At 33.7% G+C, this 15,197-nt stretch overlaps 1 protein-coding gene across 1 annotated transcript in view; it reads left to right on the top strand.

Moving 5' to 3' along the window:
- Positions 1-15,197, top strand: part of LOC132944405 (protein yippee-like 1) — a 49,107-nt gene that overhangs the window by 15,641 nt on the left and 18,269 nt on the right. Inside the window, exon 2 of the mRNA XM_061013725.1 lies at positions 7,892-8,060. Within this exon, the coding sequence (XP_060869708.1) occupies positions 7,959-8,060 (102 nt within the window). The 5' untranslated portion in view covers positions 7,892-7,958. The remainder of the gene's footprint in view (positions 1-7,891; positions 8,061-15,197) is intronic.

The raw sequence follows: 15,197 nt of genomic DNA, 5'->3' as shown, positions 1-15,197 counted from the left end.
ACGCTTACTGCTTACGGGCATCAGCTGCTGCACCTGGAGTGCGTATAATACACTCGTATACGACTTCTGGTACCGACCTATAATGTATACAATGTGTAAAAATAGCTTTTATTGTATCGTCAACCCCCTCCCCCTCCCCGACTTGTAAGTATACAGGTGGACCTATAATACGTGGACGACAAGTCTGCCGTCTCGCTGTAAAACGTTCGTTGTTGTATAAACTTGTCTGCAGCGATAAAACACACCGTGTACACGCGCACCTGCCCGGTGACGGTGTCGTTCGTCCGTGACTTTGGCGGTGCAATAACGACGGACGACGGACCCGAACACGCGGTTGTGAAATAAAATCAAGGGCGGCTGGCTGGCTGGCCGGGCATCGACATCGTTTTTTTGACACCCACGACGACGTGTTCGCATACCGCGATATATTATTATAATCCAGTGGCGGTAATTACGTGGGGGCAGATGGACTTGCGTGGCCTTGCGGACATTTTTGCAGTTTCCCCCGGTAGGTACCTATGAAATATGACATGCGACACAATAATAATATGCCTGTATAATACGATAATGTTGTTGAAATTTTCCGATGTCAAAACGCGATTTTCGCTTTCGGCTGTAGTGTAGGATGAATCTCGATAGACGTATATATAGTTACTAACACGGTCTTATCACTATATTTTGGTTATATAAGTATATGACGAACTTGTACAATGCACGGAGTTATCGTGTCGTATCTATATTTTGTCCCATGATCTTTTTTCAGCCCGCATCCTGTAATATTATACCAGAATAATATCGATTTGTTAAAAATTGCAACACAACACAACATTTTTTTTATCGTACCTAAGACTTAACAATATCTGGGCCCCCACACGAACATGTTCAGTGGGGCCCATTATCTTCTTGAAGAATAAATAAAAATTAAAAAAATATATATATATTATATAATGTATATACTTCCTCCAACTAGATTTTTGAATGCTTCACGTCCACTTACTATATACTATTTATACTATTCAGTATACACCAGATCTGTATGAAAAATAAAACATAAATGTATAATGTTGTTAATGTTATTATTTTCAAATGTCTTACTAGGTTTAAGTCACACGTTGCACGTTTGGAGAAAATAGGTACCTACTATGATGTTGACTATTTTATTAAACATTTTGAACTTAGTTTCAAAAGATTTATTTAGATTTGAGTACAAACTGTATACGATATGATATACATAGATATAGATTAAGTTATAAGACCTCGTTAAAGTCGTTCCTCGAATTTTACTTTGAACTTTTCGTAAAGGAAATTGAATTACTCGAAATCTGATCTGTTACTAACTACATGACATAGTTGCAACGTATATAGAACACCTCATTAATTATTAATGAATTTTTTAGAACTTTGAGACAAAATAAAATAGAAAAACCATGCGGATTTTGCAAAATAAATTAAACAGCCAATCTCCAGGTTGTCCGTTATTTAGATATCGATTCGACATGAAATTCGACCGTAGGTACAAATGCGTATTCTTACAATTTCTGCAGAAACATGATATCTACACGTTATATTATTGTGTTAGGGATATCCCTATAATCTTTTGGTGAACAATATCCTATACAACGATGTGAGCACAGAGAGTTCGCTATTATACGGTTCGTTTTGCAGCCTATGTGTTATTATTATACAGTATTATAGGTGGCCGAATAACGAAGCCCTTTAAGTGAGCGTCTCTATAGTTTTTCTTTGTTTCGACTTCTGTATACGGTGCACAATACGAACGCCGTAAAACGATCGCTAAAAGGCGAATGCTGCTGCGGAACAATGCGCACACGACTTTATTTTTGGACCCATTATTACAATACAAAAAAATTGCCCGACTAATACCGCATATAATAGTGCCTATATATATGAAATAATAATATATTACTGTGTGTGTGTGTGTGTGTGTGTGTGTGTGTGTGTGTGTGTGTGTGTGTGTGTGTGCGCGCGCGCGCGCGCGCGTATAGATCGCATCGCGTAGAACAATAGCTAAATCGAACGGAGGCGTAGGGCCAGTACCTGTAATATTATATATATTATTATATATCATTAATATTATTGTTATCTATTCCGCAAACGAATTTCGAGGATAGAAAATATTATTATAATTGTCCGTGTGTGTGCAGGCGTCGCGTCGATATTATGTATTATTATAAAGTACCTACATCATCTATGAATCTTTGTGATTTCACGGTTATCTCACACTATAGTTGCAATATTACACTTATATGTATATAATGAAATATTAATAATTCCTTCAGCGTGTATCGCCACGAGACAATATATTATTATAATACAGTTGCTGTCTATAATGATTTTGTCAAAGGGAGATATTACATAGTTGGAATTTCGGATTTCCTAACGTGCACACTTTGATCATTAAGAACATAATATTCAAGGGTGTAAGATAAATGTTTTAATTTAAAATATAATATAAAAAAGGTTAGGTAGATACGTAATATTTAAAACGATATTGTAATTCAATTATTATAGATGTTATAGTTAATATAATTTACCTCAGTATAAATATTGAATAAAACTTATTTTATCGCAGGCTAACGGGGCTAACACAGCCCCCATACATACCCTCACCGATGTAATATTAGTTCATCACTGCGGCGACACAACTGTTAAGCTAATTCCAACGTCAGTCTGTTTGTGACCCATCTGTGGCCTCTGTGGCCTCTAGAAGTACATACGTTTTCGGTCACAACGAATATGTGTCTACACACCCGTCGGACTATAGCTCTGAACTTCTCATATTGGCTGCCACATCTGTCACCCTGATTCGCTGTCATTCTCCCGTTACCATATAATATTATTATATTATTTTTTTGGGGGATTTTGCTTGGTACATTCGTTTTGTGGTAATATATTTTATGATAATTCGACTACGGTGATTATATAACAACTGCTGCAGTTATTAACGGATGGCATCGGACCATAATAATATAATTTATGTCGTTTATATTGCCGGAAAATATAACAACAATAATTATAATAATGGCAACCGCCTGCCTGCTGCAGTCGTCGCGCACGGATCGACCACGTGTTTTTTAGCGGCCGCACGTGCCACTGGGCATTGACTGCCGTGGAAATTATATGTACCCGGACAACATTTTAATTAATATTAAAGTATATTTTAATATCAGTCGATAGTACGAGATACGATGTATGACGCGCAAGTTATACAAATGCGAAATTCCGGCGAAAAAACATATCGAATTTAAGGAGATAATAATAATAATAATAATAATAATAATAATATATAAATGTGCAGCAGGCGAGATCACAGAGTCGATGCGCGACACGACGATAAAACATTTAGACGGTGGAAGTCGAGCGATTTTGGCAGAGGTTATGGAATAATAATACTCCAGAAACAAATATAGAGTGATATGCCAAAGTAGACTAAAAAAAGAACAGCAGAACGGCCATAAGATGGAATATAGTCGCGTCAAACAGACATCCGCGCGCGGATAATCTTCGAGAGTAGTATACGAGCACACCTCGCCCGTTTTCGTATACTTAATCTCCGAGGACCAGCGACTGGCACGCGAAGTTTATATTAATATCGCCATGCGAACCGTTTTCTGTTATGAAATAGCATAACCTAGAATCGCGTCACGGATCTATATTATACCACGGTAACCCCCGCAACGGTCGAAGACCGGCGAGCGAATAATCGAAACTACAATCTGCGTTTCTCAGACAATCTGCAGATCTATAAACTGACATTAGGTATACTTATATAGTTATATATTAATACTTATGCATATTATGGGTACCAAAATTATTGATTTCTTCGAATGTCGGGGGTACTATTCAAATTGTATGTTATACCTTATTTCATAACTTCAATTAACTATATAATATTATAAACGAAACTATATTATATTGTATACAGTGGAACCTCGATAACTCGAACTTCTATAAGACGAATTTCGGACAGTTCGAAGGAATATCTTGGCCCCTGCATTGCAATAATACAATCATAACATTTTTTTCTACAACTCGAATTATCGATAACCCGATAGATTCGTGGATTTATCGAGGTTTCGCTGTATTATATTGTTATTATTATTCATCACGAACAAAAAACGTATTTAATTATGAAAGCACGGCGTTTTCCGGACCGCGGGTGTGCAGAGTATGTGTGCGACGGCGACCCCAAGCACAATGCCGAAAAGATACTTATTGCGACCTGCGCGTATATGATATTATTATTATTTTATTGTTATATTATTACGTGACTCTGAAACAAAGAATCGTCGCGGGCTGTGCGGGCACGGAGCCAGGTGGCCCGGCTGTGTTTTTCAACGAGAAATCGTACAATACAACATATTATTATATTAATATTATTAAAATAATACCTATGCTGTAGGTATTGTGATGATGGGCACCGTGTTTTACATTTTTTTTTATTATCATCATCATCATCATATTAACTCTTTCTGGCGTAGGAAGTGTAGCTAGGTGATACGTCGATGTGTTTTTTTGTATTATATAATATTACCTATATATACCGTATATGTTTGGTCCCGTCGTCGTCGTCGTCGCGGTTCTATTTCGAAAACAAAAATTGTATTCAATCAGAATCGTACACGATTTTTACTCATTGCACTAAGTATCGCGCGTGCGATCGACTATTGTTTTGCTTCAGAAGCCAATGAAATGTTAATGACATATTATATGCACCCGTTACAGGCTACAGCACACCACCACGTATAAGGTATAGTTTAATTTATACGTCTGCGTATATACATATCATTATCATATTGTGTATAATACAATACTATGATCAGTAATCGACGCGCAACGCTACCGTCTTAATGTCTTATTTACAGCCGTCTTATATATTATAGTTATATTATATTTTGTATACTCTATGCAGTAATATTATTATCGAAGAACAATGCGCACTCGTTAGTCGTGACTGTTATCGTGGTTTTCATGACTGGAGTCGTAGGCGAACGTACTATACTATTATCTTATATTCGTTTAAACACAATTTTTGACAACTCGTCACTCGAGGAGGCACCCCACACCTGCAATATGTATACAAAGTTTCACCATTGGCTAACGGCGGATACCTGCATGTCTAAATGGATGACGTGCTGTGATATCGAAATTTCCTATAATATTTACATTGTACGTACCTAATTTAATATAGTATTCTTTATTTAAAAATCCTAATCGAATAACTTAATCGATCAGAGTATGTACCTTCGTTGAACATACAATACATACGACTATAAATCATTGGCGTGCGCAAGGGGAGCTGGTGAATGGTAGATCTACCTATACTGCATCTGAACGCAGGGCCTAATTCCTTCAGGAAGTATAAATGATAAATACTACTGTTACACTGGTTTATGGTTAAGGTATACAGTTTTGTCACAGCCATCAATATAGATATTATACGTTTAATGTCCATAAATTATTATTTAAATCAAACATTTTTCATAACATTTGTGTGTATTTGTTACATCTCTCTCATTTCTTATCATAGTCAGTTTAGTACCCTTATAAGCTTATAGCTGTACTACACTGTACTGTAGATAGTCTCCCATGGGAGACTTCAAAAAAAACGTTCCCGGGTAAATGTAGCCTAAATGTATAATGACATAGGAATATAACGTTCCGAAGACCCGGTAAAAGGTATAAAATGAGTTTAAATGCGTATTAAAAGAAATGAAATCGGCAATACACGTTTTCCACATGATTATAGAACTAAAATATTGAAACCGGGCGCAGGATATTATCGTTTTAATAACAATGTGTGGGCTCTCAAGCGTTCGAACTAGATCGACCAATCGTGTTTAAGCTTTATATGTGCAGTATAAATTTCGCATTTCTTGAAACCCTTCATTTCGTAATTTGTAAGTTCATCCCATCGATTTATGGGCTTATATTTCTATTAAAAATTCCTATCCCGTGTCAGATTTTACATAGCGTTTTATTATGGTCTTTAGGAGAAAAAATTGTTTTCAATGTATATTAATGGGAAGGATTTCGGTACAATACGCCTGGGCACGTGTTGTATATTACAAGGAACTATGGTATAAAGAGTATATAAGCTGGGTAAAATGTGGTACGGAAACTGAATTCAAAATGAAAATATCAAATAATAATGTAACCTAAGTCTTCTTTCGGATATTATGTAAAAAAAAAACAGCTGAAACCCGTAGAATAAAAAAACTTGTTTAGATTTAGTTTTTAATATTATAATTCTGACCTAGTTTTATTATTTTATTCAATTTATCGTTGCGTCATGACTATTATAGTTGTAAACTTGTAAGAGAAAACAAATCTAGGTAACATTTCTTGTTCAAATATTAATGCATGTTATTATTGATAATAGGTACATTAATTATTAATTAGATCAATTCATTTTTCTAGATTTATTTTATGATATTGATTCTCATTAGTTTATTTCCAATTGGAAAATTATCATTATACTGGTTACTACATTTACTGTTTTTTTTTAAACCATAATAAATAACTAACTTTTGTTATAATTATAATTGGAGATATTTTATATTAGTATATTACATATACGACTGTATAAATAAAAATGATAATTAACAGACTGATTTACTGATTTAACGTTTATTTTATTCAAATTGTATTAGTGACCCGTACAGACATTATAATCAGTTTTCAAAATAAAATATTGTTTGTAGGTACCTATGTAACAACAATTTTATCAGAATAGTTTACAGAAAACGTAATTTAATCACGTTTATTTTTGTTCTCAGGCTTTTATAATACCTACATAAGATAATCCACTTTAAATCTCTACAATAACGTTCGTTTTGTTTTTTGATCACGAGTAGAGTACTATGATTCGAATGTTAAATATCTTTCTACTCGTATAATGCTATCGAGATTGTCCATCTCCACGTGCAAGACAAGTGCCCATGTCGGTTTAATGCGCCTGCATTATAGGAAACACTAAGTATCAATTTATATTCAAAGAAAAAATAATGGAAAATGTTTGTAAACACTGCATTTGATTTAAATTATACGAACAAGAACAAAACCCGTATTTAAATGATAAAACTGTACAACTGCATAATTATATTATATTATTATGCACATTGCACATGCATTTATCGCAAATATGACACGCATTTCCCGCTGCTTATAATATTATAATTGTCCACTATATAGTCGCTAACTGTAGCAAGATTATATTTTATTATATTATAAGATTTCTTATACGTCGTTTAATATCATAATATATTATATACAAATACTGCATATATAGCGCATACAAAAATAATGGACATAGTACTTGAATTTTCTATAGTCTATTTGAATCCTATTTCAGATCGTTTATATTTAGTCCACACACTCGAAAGTTTAGGACCAAAAAAGCTTTGAGTTATTATGTACCTAAACGTATTTGAATTGTACGCTTTTCAATCTGGCGCAGAATCGTCTTATTTATCCACCACATATATGCACCGTTGTTCGTGTCGCATTTCGGCGAAGTCCGGAAAAAAATTGATCGAGTTTACTTGAGGGGGTGGGAGTTGGTTTGTCCTTGGGTAGCGCAATAAATTTAAATGTACGTACATGTTATTAAAATCGATACTAGACTGGCGTATGCTAGTCCGAAATTTTTCTACCAAGTATATATTGAATAATATTTTTAAAAAACACACACACACACAAACGACACGACGCAAATATAATATTGCATCGGTTGTGTTTACACTGTGCATACATAAACATGTGATTTTTTTTATTTACGAACTGCGCAGAACAGCAGCTCATTAAAGCAAAATATATTTTTACACAGGAACGTTATAATTTATGTGATTTTTGTTTTGTTACATTTCAGTTACACTGGATGCATTTGAACTTCATGTTTCAACCCGTAACCGAGTACCGCTGACTAGAGCATCATCATGGTCAAGACGTTTCAGGCGTATCTGCCGGACTGCCACAGGACATACTCTTGCATTCACTGCAGAGCACACCTGGCAAATCACGACGAACTTATATCCAAGGTATAGTACTAGTGGTAAGTTAGTGGGGAATACGATCGGGACGAGCGGAGAATGTCGAAAAAGGCGATATGCGTTTAAAAGCGTGAACTAAGAGGAGGAATCTTGTAACATGATGCAACGGTGTATATAGTAATACGACAGCAATACCATTATAACGTTATAGTAATTATTACTTGTAATATCGTATTATATATATTTATTAGTTGTAAATAAAATCAAGGTTTTATTTTCAAGACCAAACCATATAAATACTGTGTCTATATATCTATCTGTACGTCATCTACGCGTTTATTATGTAATATTAAGAGTGCCATAAGTACTTATGATTTTTTATGTGGTTTGGTCATCAAAACAATATTTACATTCGTAGTTCGTTTTAAACACTCGATAACTCCAATAGACCCGTGGATTTATATTATAGTCACGAGTGTGTATTATTGTATATACATATATATATAAACTACACTGGTTGCTTAAAATCAATAAACTGTACATTGTATGTATATATATATAAATAATATCCTATATTGTGTATGGTTGGAGTCATCATATTGATTTTAATAGTGTAGTCTCCTTCCTAACCGAGAAAATGAGAGTTGGACGATAGAAATTTAAAAACCCATTAGAGGGATATTTTTCGAAATTGGTATTTCATATGGTTTTTTGTTTAAAAACATTATAGGCGGGCACCTACGTCCGTTGTATAGTGTTCGGTATGCGTTTTACGAAGTCGATAAACTCGATTGCTGTAACGACCGTTCTGCGGTAATGCGCATTTTACACACATCACACACACACACACACACACACACATCTGAAGCGTATACATTATTTACGCATAAAAATACATATTATCCGATATTTTTAGTGTTCTGCACTTCTGTGCGTGTGTAATAATATTATAATATGATATATTATAATGGAGCCTGGATAGTATTTAAATCTCGTGGCCGCGCGTAATAATTCATCGTAATAATCTCGCGAGCCGTTGGCATTTGTTTGGAAAGTCACGAAAAATAAGCATAACATAATATAATAATATAATATTGTTATATACATAGGTACATACAATTTCACATCGTGGAACTCGTGTATTTTTTTTTATCCCCAAAACGTTTTTCAACCGGTTATGTATACGCGTGCGTGCAAAACGGTGCAGGGCCGACAGTTTTTCGATTGTAAATTTTTTCATTTCTCACACCCGGGTTACGCAAAACGAGATAATAATAATAATAATAATAATAATAATAATAATAGTAATAATAATAATAATAATAATAATAATAATAATAATAATAATAATAATAATAATAATAATAATAGTAATAATAATAATAACAATAATATTAATGTGCGCGCGTGGTGTGTGCTCGCGCATATATTATTGTTATTTGTTGTTATTTAAAGTTCGCGATACGGCGATACTCGGCCAGCGGACCGGAAGCAAGCTGATACACGGGCGGCGTAGTATATATATATATATATATATTTTATGTATATGTGCTTATTACATATTATGTATTCCGTGGGTATTCGATAGTATATACGTATTATATTAATTTATATGTGTGTGAGTATGGCCGTTATTACGGGGTGGGGGGGGGGTGCTTTCACTTCCCTCTGCTGTCTCTCTCCATCTCGCGGTCCGCTGCTGTTTATTATTCTATATAATATAATATGCACCCGCGTTAAATCTCGTATACTATTACTACCTATATCCATTGCGAAATGTCCTCGTTCTCTACTGCTGCTGCTGTATACCGATCGTATTAAACTCTCCGTCGCCGTCGCACTCCGTGTACACTCCGTCCGCACTCCGCAGCTGCAGCTATCTCCACCGGTGTGGTTTTGTCTCCTCTTGTCGTTCTGCGGGCACGCGCGTGCGCAGCTCCACCGCGGTTTAACATCGCACGCGTTATAACACATAATATATTAGATCCATGCTGTGGTTTAAACTTATAATAATAATGATTATATAATGTTCTAGTATCACCGGACCAGGTGAACCACGCGGCTTGTTTTATAAACGCTCTATAATTCAATAATTGTAGATACCTATACGGCTATACCTACACCTATATATACTATTATACTATAGGATCGTAAAGCTAAAAGCGTTCTATTCGCGCGTGGGCAATTATTGCGTAACATCCTATGACCGCATACATAATATTATGTGTGCTTAAACATATTATATATACCTAGCACACAATATATAGGCTATAACCTACTCCGTTGACCTCTGTTATTCTAATGCACCCGACACTGTCGCATGCACCGCGCGTAAAAAAGTAAGTTTAGCGCGCGATATTGTAAATCTTCCGTATACGGGTTTTTGATTTTCACGAGTTCAACAAAAAAAAAAATTTGAATTTTTCTAACCAAAAAGTAATAATTGACGAAAGCAAAATTAAAAAAAATATGAATAAGAAAAGGAAGTTATTGATTGGAATAAAGTAGAAGAATACGATGACGTGCTTACTGCCCACCTGTATATAAATATTAAAAAACTTTTTCAACGCATACTCACCGTTCCTGTATACGTACTAATAGGTCACAGGACATAGAGGTACACAGTTTAATATTATAGTATATAATCGGATAATCCTATATATATTATCATTTAACATATACTATACCTATAGGTATAGTATTTATTATTTTAGAATTCCCTTTGGAAATCCTATATAAATCGAAGATGATACGTATTAACTTATTTTAAGTTTTAATGTATTTCGTTAATTTTATTTTATTAAGTCTGTAGACTGCAGTGTTCTCGTGTAAAAATGCAGTTAATTTTTTTATCAATCACGACCCCACACTGAATATTAGCTAATGGGTAATGCCCTGTGACGACGCTGCGTAGATATTATATGCTCACGATGAAACAAAAGAAAACGTCTTCTGTGCTCTGCCACACACGTAGTCTGTATGTATGTATATATATATATATAACAACAACAAAAACAACAGCTGTTGTAGGAGTACCGGATTGTGGGGTTGGTGGTGGTCGTGGTGGTGGAAGTGCAGGTGACGTTGGTGGTAGTGGTGGTGGTGATGGTGGTGTCGTAGTAGGTCAAAACCAGAGTTACCGTGGTAACGGAGCGCCGGTCCTTGTCGCGGTGTAATATCCTAAGTTGTTCTCCACCCCGTCGATTGTGTTCTTCGCGGAAATTATAGTATTTTATAATTTTATCATATATATATATATATATATCAATCCGTGGCCCGAACGAACGACAGTGGTGGCGATGGCATCTCGTTTCATTGTCATTCGATCGTTATTTTTTGTTTTTCGTAAATATTTTTTTTCTCATTTCCGTCAAAACACGGAAAACGACTCTCGATATTATATCTAAACAATATGTATAATATAGACATACATATAGTTTATCAAAGCGGTTTTAAATATTATATATACATTATACAATAATATTATATAATATTTTAATACAATGCTTTTAGTGGATGCCACAGATTTTGTTTTTATTTCCTAAATATCGATTTATTCGTGTATGCGTATAATATTGTCTTTTTGTTTTCATAAATATTGTGTTTTAACATCGAGTATTTATTTCCTTACCAAACAATATAGATGTACCTATATATTATTATTATGTACATTGTACTCTTTAGAATCACGTTTTTTGCGTATTAAAAAAAAAATAAAAACGCGCACCAGTGCATTGCACTTGAAATCCTTCGCGCAGATAACCATCAACTGAGTGTTTTCGATTTTATAGTATATCCGTCGACTGCAAAAAACCTCTATTAAATGTTTGCTCGTACATTAAAATCTTAGCGCGTACTTAAAAAAAGTGCATTAACGACAATGATTGTAATAGAAAAATAAAAAAAAAAAAACAATTAATTTAAATGTATCTATTACTATTATTATTATTATTATTATTTGTACCATAGACATAATACATTTTCACGGAAACATTATAATATACGTTATACATAGGACTTGCGTTTTCTCTACCTTATAGGTACGCGTATAAATTATCAGATTTAAATACGTCATATAACACAATTGTGTAAATGATTGTTATCACATAGAAGTTCAGCTCTAAATTATTTCCGAATAAATATGATATTATCATAAAAATTTCGATTGACCTATATCCGAACGATATCATATGGTTGTGGGTTTCCGTTTAACCGTAAATAGTATAAGTTACTTTATTTTGACACCAGTTTTTTTTCGCTTTTTATCGCATCAACATTTTCCCATTATAAAATTTTATCACGCGCGAACGCGACATTTTTTTCCTGTCAATGGGATGAATTCAAGTTTACAAAACTCGATTCTCATCTACAAAACTGTACCGCGGCTGCTCGTCTATGTTTGTTTTCCGTATATTGTATTACTATTGGTACGAAAAATATGGATAAAAAATGAATCCATTTCATATTGTTGTATAATATCCTTGGGCGTATTATTTCAGTACCTATGTACACGACGCGTAGTTCGGTCCAGAAGTATAACATAGTTAGGCGTTTAACCAAAATTGATTGGTAGTAGATTGTTCTAATCCTGATGATATAAATAATATATTAACATGATATTATATGAATATATGACCATTCGATATTACACAATTATTTTGATTTTAAATAGAGATTCGGTAGCAGTGTACCTATCTGAATACACCATATACATCGTTACGAACATTATGTTTACGTGTACGAATAAACTAAACATCAACATGACGTCAAATCGTTATACATTATATTCTGATATTATACAAATACGCGCTCTACTGGCCGCACGTGCATAATATAACTTTAAATATTTAAAAAACGTTGGATAAACAAAATTATAAGAAGATATTATTGTATTTATTTGTATACTTTGTTAGGAAGGTTAAGTTCAGTGTATAGGTATATTAATGATCTGCTTTTTAATATTAGACTATTGATTAAAAAAGAATGTTTAATTGAAATGCCTTACACATTATCTATTCTATATTTCTATTTAATTTATTACAATATATTAAGTGAGATGATATTTCGTTAATTTTATTTTATTAAGTCTGTAGACTGCAGTGTTCTCGTGTAAAAATGCAGTTAATTTTTTTATCAATCACGACCCCACACTGAATATTAGCTAATGGGTAATGCCCTGTGACGACGCTGCGTAGATATTATATGCTCACGATGAAACAAAAGAAAACGTCTTCTGTGCTCTGCCACACACGTAGTCTGTATGTATGTATATATATATATATAACAACAACAAAAACAACAGCTGTTGTAGGAGTACCGGATTGTGGGGTTGGTGGTGGTCGTGGTGGTGGAAGTGCAGGTGACGTTGGTGGTAGTGGTGGTGGTGATGGTGGTGTCGTAGTAGGTCAAAACCAGAGTTACCGTGGTAACGGAGCGCCGGTCCTTGTCGCGGTGTAATATCCTAAGTTGTTCTCCACCCCGTCGATTGTGTTCTTCGCGGAAATTATAGTATTTTATAATTTTATCATATATATATATATATATATCAATCCGTGGCCCGAACGAACGACAGTGGTGGCGATGGCATCTCGTTTCATTGTCATTCGATCGTTATTTTTTGTTTTTCGTAAATATTTTTTTTCTCATTTCCGTCAAAACACGGAAAACGACTCTCGATATTATATCTAAACAATATGTATAATATAGACATACATATAGTTTATCAAAGCGGTTTTAAATATTATATATACATTATACAATAATATTATATAATATTTTAATACAATGCTTTTAGTGGATGCCACAGATTTTGTTTTTATTTCCTAAATATCGATTTATTCGTGTATGCGTATAATATTGTCTTTTTGTTTTCATAAATATTGTGTTTTAACATCGAGTATTTATTTCCTTACCAAACAATATAGATGTACCTATATATTATTATTATGTACATTGTACTCTTTAGAATCACGTTTTTTGCGTATTAAAAAAAAAATAAAAACGCGCACCAGTGCATTGCACTTGAAATCCTTCGCGCAGATAACCATCAACTGAGTGTTTTCGATTTTATAGTATATCCGTCGACTGCAAAAAACCTCTATTAAATGTTTGCTCGTACATTAAAATCTTAGCGCGTACTTAAAAAAAGTGCATTAACGACAATGATTGTAATAGAAAAATAAAAAAAAAAAAACAATTAATTTAAATGTATCTATTACTATTATTATTATTATTATTATTTGTACCATAGACATAATACATTTTCACGGAAACATTATAATATACGTTATACATAGGACTTGCGTTTTCTCTACCTTATAGGTACGCGTATAAATTATCAGATTTAAATACGTCATATAACACAATTGTGTAAATGATTGTTATCACATAGAAGTTCAGCTCTAAATTATTTCCGAATAAATATGATATTATCATAAAAATTTCGATTGACCTATATCCGAACGATATCATATGGTTGTGGGTTTCCGTTTAACCGTAAATAGTATAAGTTACTTTATTTTGACACCAGTTTTTTTTCGCTTTTTATCGCATCAACATTTTCCCATTATAAAATTTTATCACGCGCGAACGCGACATTTTTTTCCTGTCAATGGGATGAATTCAAGTTTACAAAACTCGATTCTCATCTACAAAACTGTACCGCGGCTGCTCGTCTATGTTTGTTTTCCGTATATTGTATTACTATTGGTACGAAAAATATGGATAAAAAATGAATCCATTTCATATTGTTGTATAATATCCTTGGGCGTATTATTTCAGTACCTATGTACACGACGCGTAGTTCGGTCCAGAAGTATAACATAGTTAGGCGTTTAACCAAAATTGATTGGTAGTAGATTGTTCTAATCCTGATGATATAAATAATATATTAACATGATATTATATGAATATATGACCATTCGATATTACACAATTATTTTGATTTTAAATAGAGATTCGGTAGCAGTGTACCTATCTGAATACACCATATACATCGTTACGAACATTATGTTTACGTGTACGAATAAACTAAACATCAACATGACGTCAAATCGTTATACATTATATTCTGATATTATACAAATACGCGCTCTACTGGCCGCACGTGCATAATATAACTTTAAATATTTAAAAAACGTTGGATAAACAAAATTATAAGAAGATATTATTGTATTTATTTGTATA

The sequence above is a fragment of the Metopolophium dirhodum genome, chromosome 5 (assembly GCF_019925205.1).
Source record: "Metopolophium dirhodum isolate CAU chromosome 5, ASM1992520v1, whole genome shotgun sequence".
Taxonomy (NCBI): domain Eukaryota; kingdom Metazoa; phylum Arthropoda; class Insecta; order Hemiptera; family Aphididae; genus Metopolophium; species Metopolophium dirhodum.
This window is presented reverse-complemented; position numbering and strand designations above follow the sequence as displayed.